This window comes from Erythrolamprus reginae, chromosome 8 (genome assembly GCF_031021105.1).
Source record: "Erythrolamprus reginae isolate rEryReg1 chromosome 8, rEryReg1.hap1, whole genome shotgun sequence".
Lineage (NCBI taxonomy): Eukaryota > Metazoa > Chordata > Lepidosauria > Squamata > Dipsadidae > Erythrolamprus > Erythrolamprus reginae.
This window is the reverse complement of record NC_091957.1, coordinates 17,266,451-17,284,908: the sequence shown is the minus strand read 5'-3', so window position 1 is coordinate 17,284,908 and position 18,458 is coordinate 17,266,451. Positions and strand designations below refer to the sequence as shown.

At 44.0% G+C, this 18,458-nt stretch overlaps 1 protein-coding gene across 2 annotated transcripts in view; it reads left to right on the top strand.

The window, feature by feature from the left end:
- Window positions 1-18,458, top strand: part of VPS13D (vacuolar protein sorting 13 homolog D) — a 132,183-nt gene that overhangs the window by 68,608 nt on the left and 45,117 nt on the right. For both annotated transcript variants that reach the window (XM_070759063.1, XM_070759061.1), the window contains 15 exons: window positions 651-861; window positions 1,821-2,068; window positions 2,818-3,009; window positions 3,986-4,112; window positions 6,256-6,398; window positions 7,689-7,819; window positions 8,696-8,871; window positions 9,347-9,470; window positions 11,699-11,934; window positions 12,921-13,029; window positions 13,933-14,096; window positions 14,793-14,901; window positions 15,807-15,986; window positions 18,037-18,144; window positions 18,239-18,388. In XM_070759063.1, the coding sequence (XP_070615164.1) occupies window positions 651-861; window positions 1,821-2,068; window positions 2,818-3,009; window positions 3,986-4,112; window positions 6,256-6,398; window positions 7,689-7,819; window positions 8,696-8,871; window positions 9,347-9,470; window positions 11,699-11,934; window positions 12,921-13,029; window positions 13,933-14,096; window positions 14,793-14,901; window positions 15,807-15,986; window positions 18,037-18,144; window positions 18,239-18,388 (2,408 nt within the window). The remainder of the gene's footprint in view (window positions 1-650; window positions 862-1,820; window positions 2,069-2,817; window positions 3,010-3,985; window positions 4,113-6,255; window positions 6,399-7,688; window positions 7,820-8,695; window positions 8,872-9,346; window positions 9,471-11,698; window positions 11,935-12,920; window positions 13,030-13,932; window positions 14,097-14,792; window positions 14,902-15,806; window positions 15,987-18,036; window positions 18,145-18,238; window positions 18,389-18,458) is intronic.

Genomic DNA, 18,458 nt, shown 5'->3' with positions numbered 1-18,458 from the left:
CTCCAGGCCTTTAATCATCTTAGTTGCTCTTCTCTGCACTTTCCCCCAAAGTCTCAACATCTTTTTTTTTTTGTAATAGAGTGATCAAAACTGGATCTTTTAAGTCAGTAGTTCTCAATCTGGGGGTCGAGACCCCTTTGGGGGTCGAACGACTGTTTCACAGGGGTTGCCTAAGAAGACCATGGGAAAAGACTGATGTTAGGAACTCAAGCTTCTATTCTTCGAACCTATTTTTACAATCCGACCCATCAGGCGTTGACTGTGGGGTTGTCCCTCTGACCTTCCTGCCAATCACTTTCAAGCTCTGTTGGGAGAATTGGCGCTAGACTTAGGGTTGGGGGTCACCACAACATGAGGAACTGTATTAAGGGGTCACGGCATTAGAAAGGTTGAGAACCACTGTATTTAAGTGATGACTTAATTGGGGGCAGGGGCAAGAGTGATGACTAGAATGAGCAGGGGGCCTGAAGAGATTTGGCCAGGAGGGGGGAAAGGCCTGTGTTAAGGATGAGTTTGAGAGACACCTTCAGACAGATGCTACCAACGTGGATTTCGTTAGGTAATAAACACGTTGGCAAGGGGAAGGAAAAAACCAACCCCAGCTCAGTGGGTCCCTGAGAAATAATTCTGCCTTTTCCACCTGCGTGCAGAACCTGTCCTCCTCCCGGCGGTCATGCCAGGTGACTCTTTCGCCATCCCTCTGCACCTAACTTCCTGGCGCCTGCAGGCCAGGCCGAAAGGCACCGGAGTCTTTTTCTGCAAGTCTCCCATCCACTGGACAAATGTCCAGAAGATTTCGGAGGTCAGCAGCAGCAAGAGAGAGTGTCACTCCATGGAGCTGGACCACAGCCGGTTCTTCCGGTGAGTTGATTCTTCAGATAATAGAAAGAAATAGAAATGAAATAGAATTCAAAAGAATGGAATGGAATAAGGAATAAAGAATAGAATCGAATAGAATATTGGAATGAATAGAAGAGAGAATAGAGAGTGGAATAGAATAGAGTAGAGTAGAATATTGGAATGAAGAGAATAGAATATTGGAATGAAGAGAATAGAATAATATAGAATACAGTAGAGTAGAATAGAATATTGCAGTGAAGAGAATAGAATATTGGAATGAAGAGAATAGAGTAAAATAGAATAGAGTAGAATATTGGAATAAAGAGAATAGAGAATAGAATAGTAGAATAGAATAGAATATTGGAATGAATAGAATAGAATATTAGAATGAAAAGAATAGAGAGTAGAGTAGAATAGAATAGAGTAGAATATTGGAATGGAGAATAGAGAATAGAATAATATAGAGTAGAATAGAATAGAGTAGAATATTGGAATGAATAAAATAGAGAGTAGAATTAGAATAGAGTAGAATATTGGAATGAAGAGAATAGAGAATAATATAGAATACAGTAGAGTAGAATAGAATAGGGAAAATATGCAGAATAGAAATAAAATCGAATAGAATAGAATGCAGAACAGAATAGAATGCAGAGAAAAAGATGCTGGAATGCGCAGAGATGAATAAACTAACAATGGAATTGAGAGAGAGAGAGAGGAAACGATGTGCTATAAAACATGGAACAGATAGCATGATCAGCTTGAAAAGAAAAGGAAAAATTAACGTGTAAAGTAATATAGGACGAGGGCAAGGCGAGTCATAAAACGGGGCAAAACTCCCTTAAGAAATGTTTTTCTCTAGCGATAGGAGTTGAGGTCATTACTCGAGGACATGGAGCGTTCATAAGAGCCTCCGAAGAGGCACAGATTTCTCTCCCCCACCCCTCCCTCTTTAAACCGCCCACTGTTGTCTCCCTCCGCAGGTTTTGCGTGGCCATCAAGAAAGAGAATTATCCTGACTACATGCCTTCCAGCATCTTCTCGGACAGCGCCAAGCAGATTTTCCGCCAGCCGGGACACACCATTTACCTCCTGCCCACCATGGTGTTGTGTAACCTGCTCCCTTACGAGCTGGAGTTTTACGTCAAGGGTGCCCCCATCAACGGGACCCTCAAACCCAGGAAGGAGGCCGTCCTCCACACCGCCGACACTTCGCAGAACATCGAGCTCGGTAAGAGCAAAAGTCACTTCGCCAACTCCCTTCGGCCATCTCCGGTTCCAATCTGGCTGGCCGTTGATGATGTCCACCTGCAAATCTATTCATTCATTCATTCATTCATTCATTCATCCATTCAATTTCTAGGCCACCCTTCTGAGATTTGGTCAGGGCTCTCTCAAAATCTAATTTTGCCTGTCAGGAATCCCTTCACTTTTGCCGGCGCTGTCCCAGCTTCGACTGGTAACGGAAGTCCGGAGGCGGGGATTCCCAGAGGCGCAAGGCAAAAGGGGTGACTTTTGGGATGGGGTTGCTTTTACATTGATTCCTATGGGGAAAATAGCTTCATCTTACAAACTTTTCATCTTACGAACCTGGTCACGGAACAAATTAAGTTCGTAAGACGAGGTATCACTGTACATTAAAGGGTTCAATAAGGTTCAGGAGAGAAGTGTTTTTAATAGGAAAGTGAACACAAGGACAAGGGGGCACAATCTGAGGTTAGTTAGGAGAAAGAACAGAAGCAACATGAGAAAATATTATTTGACTGAAAGAGTAGTAGATGCTTGGAACAAACGTGGTTGGTCAATCCACAGGAACTGAATTGAAACATGCCTGGGATAAACATAAATCCATCCTAAGATAAAATACAGGAAATAGTAGAAGGGCAGATTAGAGGGAACATGAGGTCTTTTTCTGCCATCAATCTTCTATGTTTCATTGATGAACATGAACTTACTTCCTTCCTCCCGCCTCAATTCTAGGGATCTCCCTCGAGAACTTCACCCACTGCAAGGAGCTTCTGATCCCCCCGGGAACGCAGAACTACGTGGTACGGATGAGGCTGTACGACAACAACAGGCGCCTCTTGAACCTCACTATCCGAATCGTGTGCCAAGCCAAGGGCTCCCTGAAGATCTTCATCTCGGCTCCTTACTGGCTCATCAACAAAACAGGTGAATCTTCCATTTATCGACTTCGCGGCGATGGAGGGAACAACAACAAAAAAAAAGGTCTTAATTTTGTGGCACTCAAGAGATGGCTGGTTTGTGACTATATATGTCTTACTGACATGACACTGCCTTTTATTGTAAATGAAAATGGATGGTATATTGCAGTGATGATTTTATATGGAGGGTGGGGAAAATGTTTGCCCTCCCACCCACCCCAAAAAAGAGATGGCTGGTTGAGGAAACATTATTCTACCAGTTGCGTTGCATTTTCACTGGACCAGAACAACGAGAGGTGAAATGGTTTTAATTCAAAATCCTGAACTGTGTAGTCTCTAAAAACGTTCTTTGCCTGTATGGCTTTTACTGCAAGAAAGAACATGGCAACTGTTTTAACAGAATAAGAAGAGTTGGAAGGGATCTTGGAGGCCTTCTAGTCCAACCCCCCTGCACAGGCAGAAATTCTTACACCATTTCAGACAAACAGTGGTTTAATTTCTTCTTTAAAAACTTCCAGTGTTGGAGCATTCACAACTTCTGGAGGCAAATCAGTCCCTTGATTAAATTAGCCACCCTGAGTCCTTCGCGAGTGGGCGGCATAGAAGTTGAATAAATAAACGGTCAGGAAATTCCTCCTTAAATTCCAGGTTACTTCTCTCCTTAGTTAGTTTCCCTCCATTGCTTCTTGTGCTGCCTTCTGGGGTTTTGGAGAATAATTTGACTCCCTCTTCTTTGTGGCAACCCCTGAAATATTAGAATACTGTTATCATGTCTCACCTGGTCCTTCTTTTCATTAAACTAGACATTTAATTGGTTGTCCTTAGTAAAAAGTAAATCATGTCCTTAAACTCTCCATCCCCAATTCCAGCTGTTTATATTTTTATTATCGTTGTTCTGGAGCAGGCGATCCCAAAAGGATCAACCCACTGCATTTTGTGCCTTATTGGTTTTTTTCAATCCCATTTTTTTTTTTCATCCAAAGGGTTGCCCCTAATTTTCCGGCAAGAAAATGCAAAGACCGACGCAGCTGGACAGTTTGAAGAACACGAGTTAGCCCGCAGCCTGAGCCCCCTTCTCTTCTGCTATGCCGACAAAGAGCAGCCATACCTGTAAGCTTCTTTGGGATGGTTTTCTGTATGTTTGTGTGTGTGTGTGTGTGTGTGTGTGTGTGTGTGTGTGTATACATACTTCTGTTGTTTCGACTTGACCCGCTGCGAGATGAAGCGGGGATAAGATTTAGGAATACCTAAACTCGCAATATGCAACTAACAAAAATGTAATAAAGAATTTTGATCATATTATCATATGTGATGGAGGTGGGAGAAAATTAAAAGATACTGGGGGGGGATCCAAGTTTGGCTAAAAGAAATATTAGGGAGGAGAATTGAAAAGAACTTTTTTTAATTAGGAATAGCCTGTGAGAATTTTGATTTTAAAAAACCCAACTGTACTTAATTTTATGTATAACGACAGCAGTGAGAATAGTTCTCGCACAATATTGGAAAAATGAAAATACGCCCACTGAAGAAGATATAATTGAAAAAATAACAATGTGTGCAGAAATGGATAGCTTAACCAAAGAATTCTAAAAATATAGATGAACTTGAATATACTAACTGTTATTATTATTTTATTATCATTTATTACATTTGTATGCCGCCCTTCTCCGTAGACTCGGGGCGGGTCACAGCAATAGTAAAAAACAATATATAATAGCAAATCTAATAATGATATCTAAAAACCCTTATTTAAAACAATACATCCACACAAACATACCATGCATAAATTATATAGGCCAGGGGAGATGACTCATTTCCCCCATGCCTGACAGCAGAGGTGGGTTTTAAGAAGTTTACGAAAGGCAAGGAGGGTGGGGGCAATCCTAATCTCCGGAGGGAGCTGATTCCAGAGGGTCGGGGCCGCCACAGAGAAAGCTCTCCCCCTGGTTCTCGCCAGATGACATTGTTTAGTCGACAGGACCTGGAGAAGGCCAACTCTGTGGAACCTAACTGGTCGCTGGGATTCGTGCGGCAGAAGGCAGTCCCGGAGATATTCTGGTCCGATGCCATGAAGGGCTTTATAGGTCATAACCAACACTTTGAATTGTGACCGGAAACTGATCGGCAACCAATGCAGACTGCAGAGTGTTGGTATAACATGGGCATACCTAGGGAAGCCCATGATTGCTCTCGCAGCTGCATTCTGCACGATCTGAAGTTTCCGAACACTTTTCAAAGGTAGCCCCATGAAGAGAGCGTTACAGTAGTCGAACCTTGAGGTGATGAGGGCATGAGTGACTGTGAGCAGTGACTCCCAGTCCAGGTAGGGCCGCAACTGGTGCACCAGGCGAACCTGGACAAACACCCATCTCGCCACAGCTGAAAGATGGGTTCTCTAATGTAAGCTGTGGATCAAGCAGGCCGCCCAAGTTGTGGACCCTCTCTGAGGGGGTCAGTAATTCCCCCCCCCCCCAGGGTAATGGACGGACAGGTGGAATTGTCCTTGGGAGGCAAAACCCACAGCCACTCCGTCTTATCAGGGTTGAGTTTGAGTCTGTTGACACCCATCCAGACCCCAACAGCCTCCAGGCACCAGCACATCACTTCCACTGCTTCGTTGACTGGGATATGATTGGATGAAAAAAAAAGGAAAAAGCAAAGACACGGTGTCAATAAATGTTGGAAACTTGGGAGAGCAAATGTCAGAGGATCGGTCTTAAAAAGAAAGAAGAAAGGGAAAGAAAAAGAGATACCTGAATAAAATCATTGCTGTAATTTGATGTATATTATGTAAATACAATTTATGTAATGGGTCATTCTTTGTCAACTGAACCAAGTGTCCGCTTGACTGATCTTTGCAGTCTTATTTGAAAAGAAAAAACAACAAAAACAACATGCTCTTTCTAATGAAATAAAAATAAAGATGATTGAAGGTGAGGAAACAGAGCTCTCTCTTTGTTTTTGTGATGGTTTCTTTTCAAATAAGGCTTCAATTTCACCTGAGCGACTTGACAAAGAATGACCCTAATAGAAAATAAGCATTATTAGGCACTTCACAAAATGTCCAACTTTTTTAAAAATGTCTTTTGTGTTTTGTTTGTGTTATGTGTGTTATAAATAAAGTTTATTTTTATTTTTATTTTTAAAAAGGAGTAGCCAAACTAGACAAATAATATTCCTGTTAGTAATTTACAAGTCATGTCACAACTCACAACTTCGTTTCTTCTGATTTTGTGTGTGTGTGTGCATGCAGTTGTACCATGCGAGTTGGCAGAGGAATCCACCCCGAAGGAATGCCTGGTTGGTGTCAGGCATTTTCCTTGGACGGAGGAAGCGGCGTCCGAGCCCTTAAAGTGATCCAACAAGGAAACCGTCCAGGCCTTATTTATAATATTGGTAAGTCTTTCTCTGTTTTCCTTCTTGCAATGGGATGGGGATTTTTTAAATAATAATAATAATTATTATTATTATTATTATTATTATTATTATTATTATTATTATTATTATTATTCTTTTTGGGTGGAGAGTCATGATTTTTTTTAAAGCTTCTTTTAGCAATAGCAATAGCATTTAGACTTATATACCTCTTCATAGTTCTTTGACAGGCCTCTTTAAGCGGTTTACAGAATCAGCCTCTTGCCCCCAACAATCTGGGTCCTCATTTTACCAACCTTGGAAGCGTAGGTAGGTAGGTAGGTAGGTAGGTAGGTCGATCGATCGATAGATAGATAGATAGATAGATAGATAGATAGATAGATAGATAGATAGATAGATAGATAGATAGATAGATAGGAGATAGATAGTAATAGCATTTTGACTTATACAGTAGTACCTCTAGATACGAGCTGCTCCACATGTGAGTATTTCAAGATACGAGCCACGAGGGGAGAGAAATTTCTGTTCCAGACCCGAGCTGAAATTCGGAATACGAGACGAGCGTCCACTAGGTGGCGCAAGAATCCTTGCTTTTGGTTATCTCGGAGGGGAAAAACAAAGTCTAAAGCCATTTGTTCCAGATACAAGTTGCTCGACATACAAGCTCCCTTCTGGAACCAATTATACTCGTATCTAGGGGTACTACTGTATACTGCTTCCTAGTGCTTTGACAGCCCTTTCTAAGCAATTTACAGAATCAGCCTCTTGCCCCAACAATCTGGGTCCTCATTTGGGAAGGATGGAAGGCTGAATCAACCTTGAGCTGCTGATGAGATTTGAACTGCTGAACTACAGCTAGCAGTCAGCTGAAGGAGCCTGCAGTGCTGCACTCTAACCACTGTGTCACCCCGGCTCTTAATGGTTTTTATAGTTAGCCATTCAGAGTCTTTGGGATAAGGGTGGCAGCGGAAAAAATAAAGGAGAATATTTGTGGGAGATCCTTGCTGCTCAATGACCCTGGTAGTTTGCTTGCAGGCATTTCATTACAAAACTAGGTAACATAATCAGTGCTAGGAGGGAATAGGGTTTGTAGAGAAGAAGAGAACTACTGCGGGGGTCCTTAGCATCCTCTGAGTTTGGTGGGTTTTCTGATCCAACTGGGGAGCATCTTCAGTGCTAGAAATATAAACACCACTCTCAGCACTGATAAGTTTACCTAGTTGGGACACAAAACGTCTGCACTGGTCCAATAAGTAAACTATCGTGTTAGACGCCCGAACCCTGTCCTGACCGGCTCTGTGTTTTAACCAGGTATTGACGTTAAGAAGGGCAGAGGTCGCTACATGGACACTTGCATGGCGACGTTCGCACCTCGCTACCTGCTGGACAATAAATCCACGCACACACTCGCCTTCGCACAGCGGGCGTTTGCCAGAGGACAGGTAAGGAAAAAAACCCCCACCCTTTGCTCCTCCTATAATCCGTTTGAAAATGAGTGGACTCCAGGTCCCAGAATTCCCTCTCCCCGTGCCGGCAGGGGGGCAGGATTCTGGGAGCTGAAGACCTGAGATTGAAGAACGTTGCCTTCTATTATTCTATTCTATATTCTAATCTATTTTGCATTCTGTTCTACTCTACTCTACTCTATATTCTATTCTGCATTCTATTCTATTCTGACGTTTTCATTCTATTCTATATTCTAATATTCTATTTTATATTATTCTATTCTATTCTACTTCGATGTTTTCATTCTATTCTATTATTCTAATCTATTTTGCATTCTGTTCTATTCTGCTTTATTATTCTATTTTACTCTATATTCTATTCTGCATTTTATTCTTCATTTATTCTATTCTATATTCTATTCTATTGCATTCTGATGTTTTCATTCTATTCTATTGTTCTATTCTATATTGTTCTGTTCTATTCTGATGTTTTCATTCTATTCTATATTCTATTATTCTAATCTATTTTGCATTCTGTTTTAGTTTATTTTACTATTCTATTCTACTCTATATTCTATTCTTCATTTATTCTATTCTATTCTATATTCTAATCTATTCCATTCTGATGTTTTCATTCTATTCTATATTGTTCTGATCTACTGTTCTGTCCTACTCTATTATTCTATTCTATTCTGCATTCTATTCTATTCTTATTTTCTGTTCTATTCCATTCATTCCTCTATTCCATTCCATTCCACCCTTGGCCAATAAAGAATTCTAAAAAGCTTCTCTCTCTCTGTCATGTATTCCTGGATCTTTCCTAGTAAATGGCTCCAAGTTGAATTGTGACATTTTTCTTCCCCTTCTCAATAGGGGACTTCCAATCCGGACGGCTACATCTCCACCCTCCCGGGTTCCAGCGTGGTCTTCCACTGGCCACGCAACGATTACGACCAATTGCTCTGCGTCCGGCTGATGGACGTCCCCAACTGCATTTGGTCCGGAGGCTTTGAAGTCAACAAGAACAATTCCTTCCACATCAACATGAGGTAGGAAATGAATATTGTCAAACAGAGATAAATATAAATATAATACATGACATATCAATCATATATGTCGTATTATGACAGAAATAAAAGAAAAGAGAGAAGGAAGAAAGAGAGAAGATAGGAAAGGGGAAATTTGGGGAAAGAAAAAAGAAAAGGGGGATTGAGAAAGAAATGAGAAAAGGAGAGGCAGAATTTATTGTTGTTGTTGTTGTTGTTGTTGTTGTTATTATTATTATTATTATTATTATTATTATTATTATTATTATTATTATTTTCCTTCCCAAAAACTAAAGTGCTTCTTATACTCCAGAGTTTCTTATGCTCCAGAAAAAAATACAGTAACTCAAGGACTAGCTCTCGGTTTTTATTGCATGTTGGATTTTTTTTTTAAATCGTTTACTAATGAGGATTTATAGCACGAGTAAGGGGAGAGTTTTCCCCAGGTTGCCAAATGTCTGCGTTTGAAACTCCCCAGGGACACTCTTGGAAAGTGCTGCTTCCTTCAAGTTGAGATCACCTTGAAGAGAGCCACCTACTGCGTCTCCTTTAGCGACACCGACAAATTCCCGCCTCCGTACCGCATTGACAACTTTTCTAAGGTAAAAAGCACCCCGGGGCGGTGGTTATGGGTTTTCTGAAAGTGACCCCCTTTAACTGCAGAGACCGAGGGCGAAGAAATCTCGTCAGAGCTCGGATTACAGATAAACCCTTGACTTACGACGTGTCGCTAATGACCGATGCTGGCTGGGGAATTCTGGGAGTTGAAGTCCCAAGTTGCTATGCTGGGAAACTCTTCACTAGGAGATGAGAAACGTTTAAAAAGTTTGTCTGCAAATAGACAAGAAAGAACTCTTGTTTCCACCCATATAAGAACATTCAGCAGGCGATTTGTGTAAAAGAAACTCCCCTTCATCTCATAGCGCATTGAGTTATATGGGTGGCGCTTCACTTAATGACGCACAGTTGAGCCCCAAACTTTCTGTGGCTAAGTGAGACCCTTGTGAAGCGAACTTTTTCTGCACCCACTCACCCCCTTTTTTACAACCTTTTACAACACCATTGTTAAGCCCTTTTCTTAAGCAGAAGACCCTAAACCAGTGATGGTGAACCTATGGCACGGGTGCCACAGGTGGCACGCAGAGCCATATTTGCTGGCACGCAACTGTTGCCCTAGCTCAGCTCCAACATCCATGTGTGTGCCGGCCAGCTGATTTTTGACTCGCACAGAGGCTCTGGGAGGGCGTTTTGGGCTTCCAGAAAGCCTCTGGGGAGATGGGAGAGGGCATTTTTACCCTCCCCCGGCTCCAAGGAAGCCTTTGGAGCCTGGGGAGGGCAAAACACAAGACTACTGGGCCCACCAGAAGTTGGCAAACAGGCCAACTGGGTGTTTAAGGGGTGACTTGATTGAAGTGTATAAAATCATGCAGGGGATAGAAAAGGTGGATAGAGAAAAATTCTTTTCTCTATCACACAATACTAGGACAAGGGGGCCCTCCCTAAAGCTCACAGGTAAAGTGAGGACAAATAAAGGGAAATATTTCTTCACCCAGAGGGTCCTTGGTTGATGGAATTCCCTTCCAGAAGAGGTCGTAACAGCTGTCAGCCTGGATAGGTTCAAGGCAGGCTTAGACAGATTCATGGATGCCAAGTGTATCGGTGGTTATTGAAATGGATGTCCATGTGCCACCTCTATGTTGGTTGAGGCAGGCAGGGTTCCCTTGGGTCCCATTTGTTGGGGGTCAAGGGAAAGGGAGGGTCTTGCCTTCTCTTTCTGTTCAAGATCCCCATGGACAATTGGTGGGCCACTGTGGGCCACAGAATGCTGGACTCGGTGGGATTTGGCTTGATTCAGCATGGCTCTTCTTGTGTTTTTATGGTGGGGGAAGCTTTTTCCATCCTCCCCAGGCATTGAGTTATGGGTGTGGGCACTCATGCATGCATAATAGCGTGCACACACACTATCAACACCCCAGGAAAAAAAAGGTTCACCATCACTGCCCTAGACCATTTCAGATAGGTGACTGTCCAGTCTCTGCTTCAAAACCTCCAGTGATTGCAGCACCCACAACTTCTGGTGGCAAGCTGTTCCACTGGTTAATTGTCCTCGCTTGTTAGAAAATGTCTCCTTAGCTCCAAGCTGCTTCTCTCCTTGATTACTTTCCATCCATTGCCGCTTGTCCTGCCTTCATGGTCTTTGGAGAATAAACTGACACATCTTCTTCTTTGGAGCAGCTCCTCAAATATTGGAAGGATGCTGTCACATCTACCCTAATCCTCCTTTCCTTTAGACTGGCCAAACCCAATTCCTGCAACCGTTCCTCGAATCTTCTAGCCTCTAGGCCAGTGATGGTGAACCTTTTTCCCTTGGGTGCCGAAAGAACATGAGCGTGCACTATCACGCATGCACAAGTGCCCACACCCACAATTCAATGCCTGGGAAGGGCAAAAACAGCTTCCCCCACCCACTGGAGGCCCTCTGGAGGCTGGAAACAGCCTGTTTCCAAACTTCTGGTGGGCCCAATAGGCTCATGTTTTGCCCTCCCCAGGCTCCAAAGGCTTCCCTGGAGCTGGCGGAGGGTAAAAACACCCTCTCCCATCATCCCAGAGACTCTCTGGAAGCCAAAAACTCCCTTCAAGAGTCTCTATGCGAGCCAAAAACCAGCTGGCCGACACACACATGCACGCTGGGACTGTGCGAGGGCAACGGCTCGCGTGCCAGCAGATATGGCTCCGCGTGCCACCTATGGCAACCGTGGCATAAGTTTGCCATCACTGCTCTAGGCCTTCAATCCTCTGGGTTGCTCCCCTCTGCCTTCTTTCCTTTTAGGTCCCAGTCATGTTCACCCAACACGGCGTTGCCGAGCCCCGTCTCAGCACCGAAGTGAAGCCCTCCACCACTTTAGACTACGCCTGGGATGAGCCCACCCTCCCGCCATACGTCACTCTCACCGTCAAAGGGGCCGGCTCGTCCGAAGTCACCTGCTGCATGAATGACTTCCAAGAGAGCAAGCAGCTGTATTACGAAAACTTCATCTACATTGCAGCCGCTTACACCTTTTCGGGGTAAGCACGAAAAAGAAAGAAAAGGTTCAATCATTGAGCCAAGTTTTATTAAAACTCAGACGTTTTTAATCTATGGGTCAGGCGGTAGGGAAAGCGAGTAGAATGCTTGGCTGCATAGCTAGAGGTATGACAAGCAGGAAGAGGGAGATTGTGATCCCACTGTATAGAGCGTTGGTGAGACCCCATTTGGAAGAATACTGTGTCCAGTTCTGGAGACCTCACCTAAAAAAAGAGATGGATCAAATTGAGCGGGTCCAAAGACGGGCTACAAAAATGGTGGAAGGTCTGAAGCATAAAACTGATCAGGAAAGACTTCATGAACTCCATCTGTACAGTCTGGAGGACAGAAGGGAAAGGGGGGACATGATCGAAACATTTAAATATGAGAAAAGGTTAAATAAGGTTCAGGAGGGAAGTGCTTTTAATAGGAAAGTGAACACAAGAACAAGGGGGCACAATCTGAGGTTAGTTGGGGGAAAGATCAGAAGCAACGTGAGAAAATATTTGAGTGAAAGGGGAGTAGATGCTTGGCAGAAACTCCCAGGAGACGTGGTTGGTAAATCCACAGGAACTGAATTTCAACATGCCTGGGATAAACATAGATCCATCCTAAGATCTAATACAGCAAATAGTATAAGGACAGACTAGATGGACTAGGAGGTCTTGTTCTGCCGTCAATCTTCTATGTTTCTAAAAAAAGAAAAGTTCAATCTTTGAGGCAACTCAAGACGTTTTCATCCAAGTAACTTCTGCGGTCACAGTTTTTAAAAAAGTGGTTAGGCATAGAGTCAAGACTTGTTGGAATGAAGTCATTCTTACAGAGGCTTCTCATAACAGAATAACAATGTTGGAAGGGACCTTGGAGGCCATCTAGTCCAACTCCTCCTTGAATTCCATCAAAGCTAAAATCTTTCTGTGATTTGGGTCTGGTCTTTGTCTGTGATTCTCTTCTCATCCTTCCTTCTCGATTTTCTTTGAAATTCTAGGCTCCAAGAAGAGGCAGGACGACCAGTTGCTACGCACAAAGATCTTGACTGCGCTGAGCTAGTTCTGGATGTTTCTCCCAAGACTCAGAGAGTCATCTTAAAGAAAAAGGTATGAAACTTCACCATTTGCAACTCCCTGAAAACCCTACTCCCTTCCAGCCCTGATGACGTTCCTTAGTTGGGTCATGAAACATCTGCAAGAAAGCCACCAGGCTCAGAGAGCACCAAGGACCCCATAGTGGTCCTCCTCCTCGTCCCCCTCCTTTCTGCAAACTCCATTTGCCATGGACAACTCACCATGGTCAACTCACCTTGGCCAACTTTCCATGGTCAACTCATCTTGGTCAACTCATCTTGGCCAACATGCCATGGTCAACGGGCCTTGGCCAATTCAACATGGTCAACTCACCTTGGGCAACTCACTATGGTCAACTCACCTTGGCCAATTCAACATGGTCAACTCACTATGATCAACTCATCTTGGGCAACTCAACATGGTCAACTCACCTTGGGCAACTCACCTTGGCCAATTCAACATGGTCAACTCACTATGGGCAACTCATCTTGGGCAACTCAACATGGTCAAATTACCTTGGCCAGTTCACCATGGTCAACTCATCTTGGGCAACTCAACATAGTCAACTCATCTTGGGCAACTCAACATGGTCAACTCACCTTAGCCAACTCACTATGGTCAACTCATCTTGGGCAACTCAACATGGTCAACTCACCTTGGCCAACTCACCAAGGTCAACTCACCTTGGCTAACTCAGCTTGGCCAATTCACCATAGCCCTGATGCTATTCACGAAACGTCTGCAAGAAAACCACCAAGCTCAGGGAGCACCAAGGACTTTTTCCAGCCACGAGCCGCAGAGATTCTCCTGTTTTTTCCTTCCAGATAATGCCGCTTGGAAGACCTAAGGAGGGGGGGGAGACTACGCATCGAAGGTGGGTGGGGAAAATGAGCTGCAGCCTCTCGGTTTCATTGCCCCTTTTTCCCCCCGCTGCAGGAACCCGGGAAGCGCTCTCAGCTGTGGAGAATGACAGGAAGCGGCATGCTGTGCCACGAAGGCTCGGCCGTCCCCCGCCATCCGAACAAACCCTCCCCGCCTCGCTCGGCCGAGTCCTCCATGATTCTGGACATCGCTGGATTGGCTGCTGTGACAGACAACAGGTGGGTGCTTGGTCAGAACCAGGCCTTAGGGCCAGTCGTTCTCCTCTAAGGGTAGTCCTCAACTTACAACTAAAGTTCAGCCTGAATTTTCCGTTGCTAAGCGACGCAGTTGCTAAGGGACTAGAAGACTTCAAAGGTACCCTTCCAGCTCTATTCTAATTGATTGATTGATATGGTCTAGATTCTCCTACTTGAGCAGGGGGTTGGATTAGAAGACCTATCTGTATTTATCTGTATTGTGATTGATTGATTCATTCATTCATTCATTCATTCATTCATTCATTGATCAATCCATCGATCAATTGTTTGATTTGTTCTAGAGTCTCCTACTTGAGCAGGGGAATGAAGTCCTCCAAGGTCCCTTCCAGCTCTTTTCTGATTGATTGATTGATTGATTGGTTGGTTGGTTGGTTGGTTGGTTGGTTGGTTGGTTGGTTGGTTGGTTGATTGGTTGATTTGGTCAAGGGCTTCCTACCTGAGTGGATTGATTGATTTGGTCTAAGGTCTCCTGCCTGAGCAGGGGTTGGACTAGAAGACCTCCAAGGTCCCTTCCAGTTCTTTTCTGATTGATTGATTGATTGATTGATTGATTGATTGATTGATATGCTTATAGGGTCTCCTGCTTGAGCCAGGGGTTGGACTAGAAGACCTCCCAGGTCCCTTCCACCTCTTTTCTGACCAATGTTGCCTCCTTAGATACGAGCCCCTGATGCTGAGGAAACCAGACCGTCGAAGAAGCACAACTCAAACCTGGAGCTTCCGGGATGGAAAACTTCTTTGTGGCATGCATGGACTTGCAGTGCAGGTAGGCATATGTGTGTGTGTGCGTGTGTGTGTGTCACACAGTGGCCCCCGAATTGTCCATGGGGATCTTGAGCAGAAATAGAAGGCAAGACCCTCCCTTTCCCTTGACCCCCAACAAATGGGACCCAAGGTAACCCTGTCTGCCTCAACAAACACAGAGGCAGTACTTGGACCTCCCTTTCAATAACCACCTATGATACACTTGACATCCATGAATCTGTCCAATCCTGCCTTGAAGCTCTCCAAGCTGACAGCTGTCACGACCTCTTCTGGAAGGGAATCCCATCAAACAACAACCCTCTGGGTGAAGAAATATTTCCCTTTATTTGTCCCCCCTTTCTTACCTGTGAGCTTTAGTGAGGGCCCCCTCGTCCTAGTATTGTGTGATAGAGAAAATAATTTTTCTCTGTCCACCTTTTCTATCCCATGCATGATTTTATACACTTCGATCAAGTCACCCCTTAAACGCCGTCTTTCAAGGTAGAAGAGACCAAGGTGTTGCAACCTGGTTTCCTAAGGGAGGGGCTCCATTTCCTTGATCATTCTTGTGGCCCTTTTTTTGCACCTTTTCCAGTTCCATTATGTCCTTCTTGAGTGAGGTGACGAGAACTGTACACAGGACTCCAAGTGTGGTCTCACCATCGATTTGTACAGAGGCAATATGACAATTCCCTTCTTAATCATGCAAAGCATGGAATTTGCATTTTTTTTCCACTGCTGCTGCGCACTGGGTTGACATCTTCATTGAGCTGTCTACCAAGCCCTTCTTGGGTGGGAGGTTGGACTTGATGACCTACAGGTCCCTTCCAACTCTGTTAATCTGTATATCTGCATTTATTTAGGGGGGTGTTGGGTGCCTTTCCCCTTCATCCTCTTTCTATGGCCCCCTTGTCTTGTCCTTCTTAGGCCAAAGGAGGCAGAGGTGGGCTCCATGATGGGGCAGAAGTAGTCCTCGGACCTGACACTTCCCTTGAACAGTTGAGTCCAGTCCCCACAGAACAGCAGTTCATCAACCACAAGATGCGGCCCGGTTCTGGAGCTCTGGCAGTCCAGGTTATTCCAGATGGTCCAACCAGAGTTCTCCAGGTAATGGTTGTGCTTCTATTATTTTTATTTGATCTGAAATCTGGGAATAAATGATTGTAATCTTAAACACAGAGCAGAGTAGACCATAAAAGGAGAATATTTGTAGCTCTGGGCTGGAATGAAGGCTCCTCGGGGCTCTTTGAGGACCCTTCCGCCCCACCCCTGCGCTGCCCCCACACACACGCAGGCACATAGGCTTGAATGTAGCCTCTGGACTTCTGGTAGGCCTGTTGGGCTGTTTTTTGCCCTCCCCAGGCTTCAGGAGGCTCTCCTGAAGCCTGGGAAGAGCGAAAAGAAGCCCAAAAAATAGCTGGCCAGCATGCGCGCTGGAGCTGACATAGGCCAAAATAGGAGCTGGGGTGGCGCAGCAGGTAGAGTGCTGCACTGCAGACCACTGAAGCTGACTGTAGATCTACAGGTCAGCGGTTCAAATCTCATCACTGGCTCAAGGTTGACTCAGCCTTCCATCCTTCCGAGGTGGGTCAAATGAGGACCCGGATTGTGGGGGCAATAGGCTGGCTCTGTTAAAAAGTGCTACTGCTAACATGTTGTAAGCCACCCTGAGTCTTAGGAGAAGGGCGGCATTAAAAAAATCAAACAAACAAACAAACAAACAAATAAATAAATAAAATGTGCTGCATGCCCTCAAGATATAGCACTGTGTGGCACCTTTGGCACACGTGCCATAGGTTCACCGTCACTGTTCTAGTCCTTTGCTCTACAGACTGATTTTAGAATATTATATAGAAATATTATATTATATTATATTATATTATATTATATCTATCTATCTATCTATCTATCTATCTATCTATCTATCTATCTATCTATCTATCTATCTATCTATCTACAAGGGTCGCCCAGAAAGTAATGCACCACATTTGTCTTCTTCAACATTTATTTATTGAACACAATGAAACTTGCACACAAGAAAGAATGATGTTTCTTCTACACTCCCTATTTTCCCATGTAATCTCCGTCCTGTTCTATGGCTTTCCTCCAGGGAGACCAAAGGGCGTGTACGCACTGTTGTTATTACTCCTTGTTCTGGTCACGAAGCCATTTCTGCACTGTGCAGACTCACCTCTAATGGCCTCACCGTCTATGCCCAGTGACTAATCGTACTTCTGTCGACTGCAGATTCTCCATAAACTATACACAAACAGTTCAAAATTCAATGACGACACGCTGCTTGTAACATACATCACTTACAGACGCCATTTCGAAACATTGCTGCACCTATAGAAACATAGAAGATTGATGGCAGAAAAAGACCTCCTGGTCCGTCCAGTCTGCCCTTATACTATTTCCTGTATTTTATCTTAGGATGGATCTATGTTTATCCCAGGCATGTTTAAATTCAGTTATTGTGGATTTACCAACCATGTCTGTTGGATGTTTGTTCCAAGCATCTACGACTCTTTCAAATAATATTTTCTCACGTTGCTTCTGATCTTTCCCCCAACTAACCTCAGATTCTGCCCCCTTGTTCTTGTGTTCATTAAAAATACTTCCCTCCTGAACCTTATTTAACCCTTTAACATATTGAAATGTTTTGATCATGCCCCCCCCTTTCCTTTCTGTTCTCCAGACTTTACAGATTGAATTCATAAAGTCTTTCCTGATAAGTTTTATGCTTAAGACCTTCCATCATTTTTGTAGCCCGTCTTTGGGCCCATTCAATTTTATCAATATCTTTTTGTAGGTGAGGTCTCCAGAACTATCTGTCTGAAGAAACACAAAATTTATACATGGACTCCTAACAATTCAAAGAATGTATATCTAAAGTTTTCTATTCGTACCATTACTGTAGGCTGGGGGAAAAGATGTGATGCATTGCTTTCTGGGCAACCCTCGTATGTGTCTGTCTGTCTGTCTATCTATCAAATTTATACGCCACCCAACTCCTTCCGGACTCTAGGCGGCGTGCAACATCTAAAAACAATATAAAAGACAGTTTAAAACTCTTAAAAATATGCATAATAATATTTTCCCCCTGCCCCTTATATAGTTAATTTTGCCAATCCTAACTCCCTGCCTCCCACGTTAGATAACCGATTTCAACCAGCGCAAGAGCGAACGCCTCTCGTACGAAGGGGAAGAATTGGATCAAGACCTGTGGAAATTGAAAAATCCAGACCTGGAGCAAGAGTTGGAAGTGAGTTTGTTTGCAGAGAACAAGAGGTTGCCCTTCCTTCCCAAAGAACAACAACTTTACCTGTGTGTGTTTGTGTGTTTCTCCATCTTTGCAGGTCCAGCTGAAATTAGAAGGAGGGATCGGTTTGTCTTTGGTGAACAAGGTCCCCGAAGAACTCATCTTCGCAAGTTTCATGGGTATCAGTGTCCATTTCACCCAGCTGTCAGCCAGTCAGGTGCTGGAGTTGAGCATACAGGATGTGCAGGTAAGTGAAACGACAGGTGGATGATATGGCGTCACCATGCTCACCTGAGGACCAATTCAGGGACGGGGTG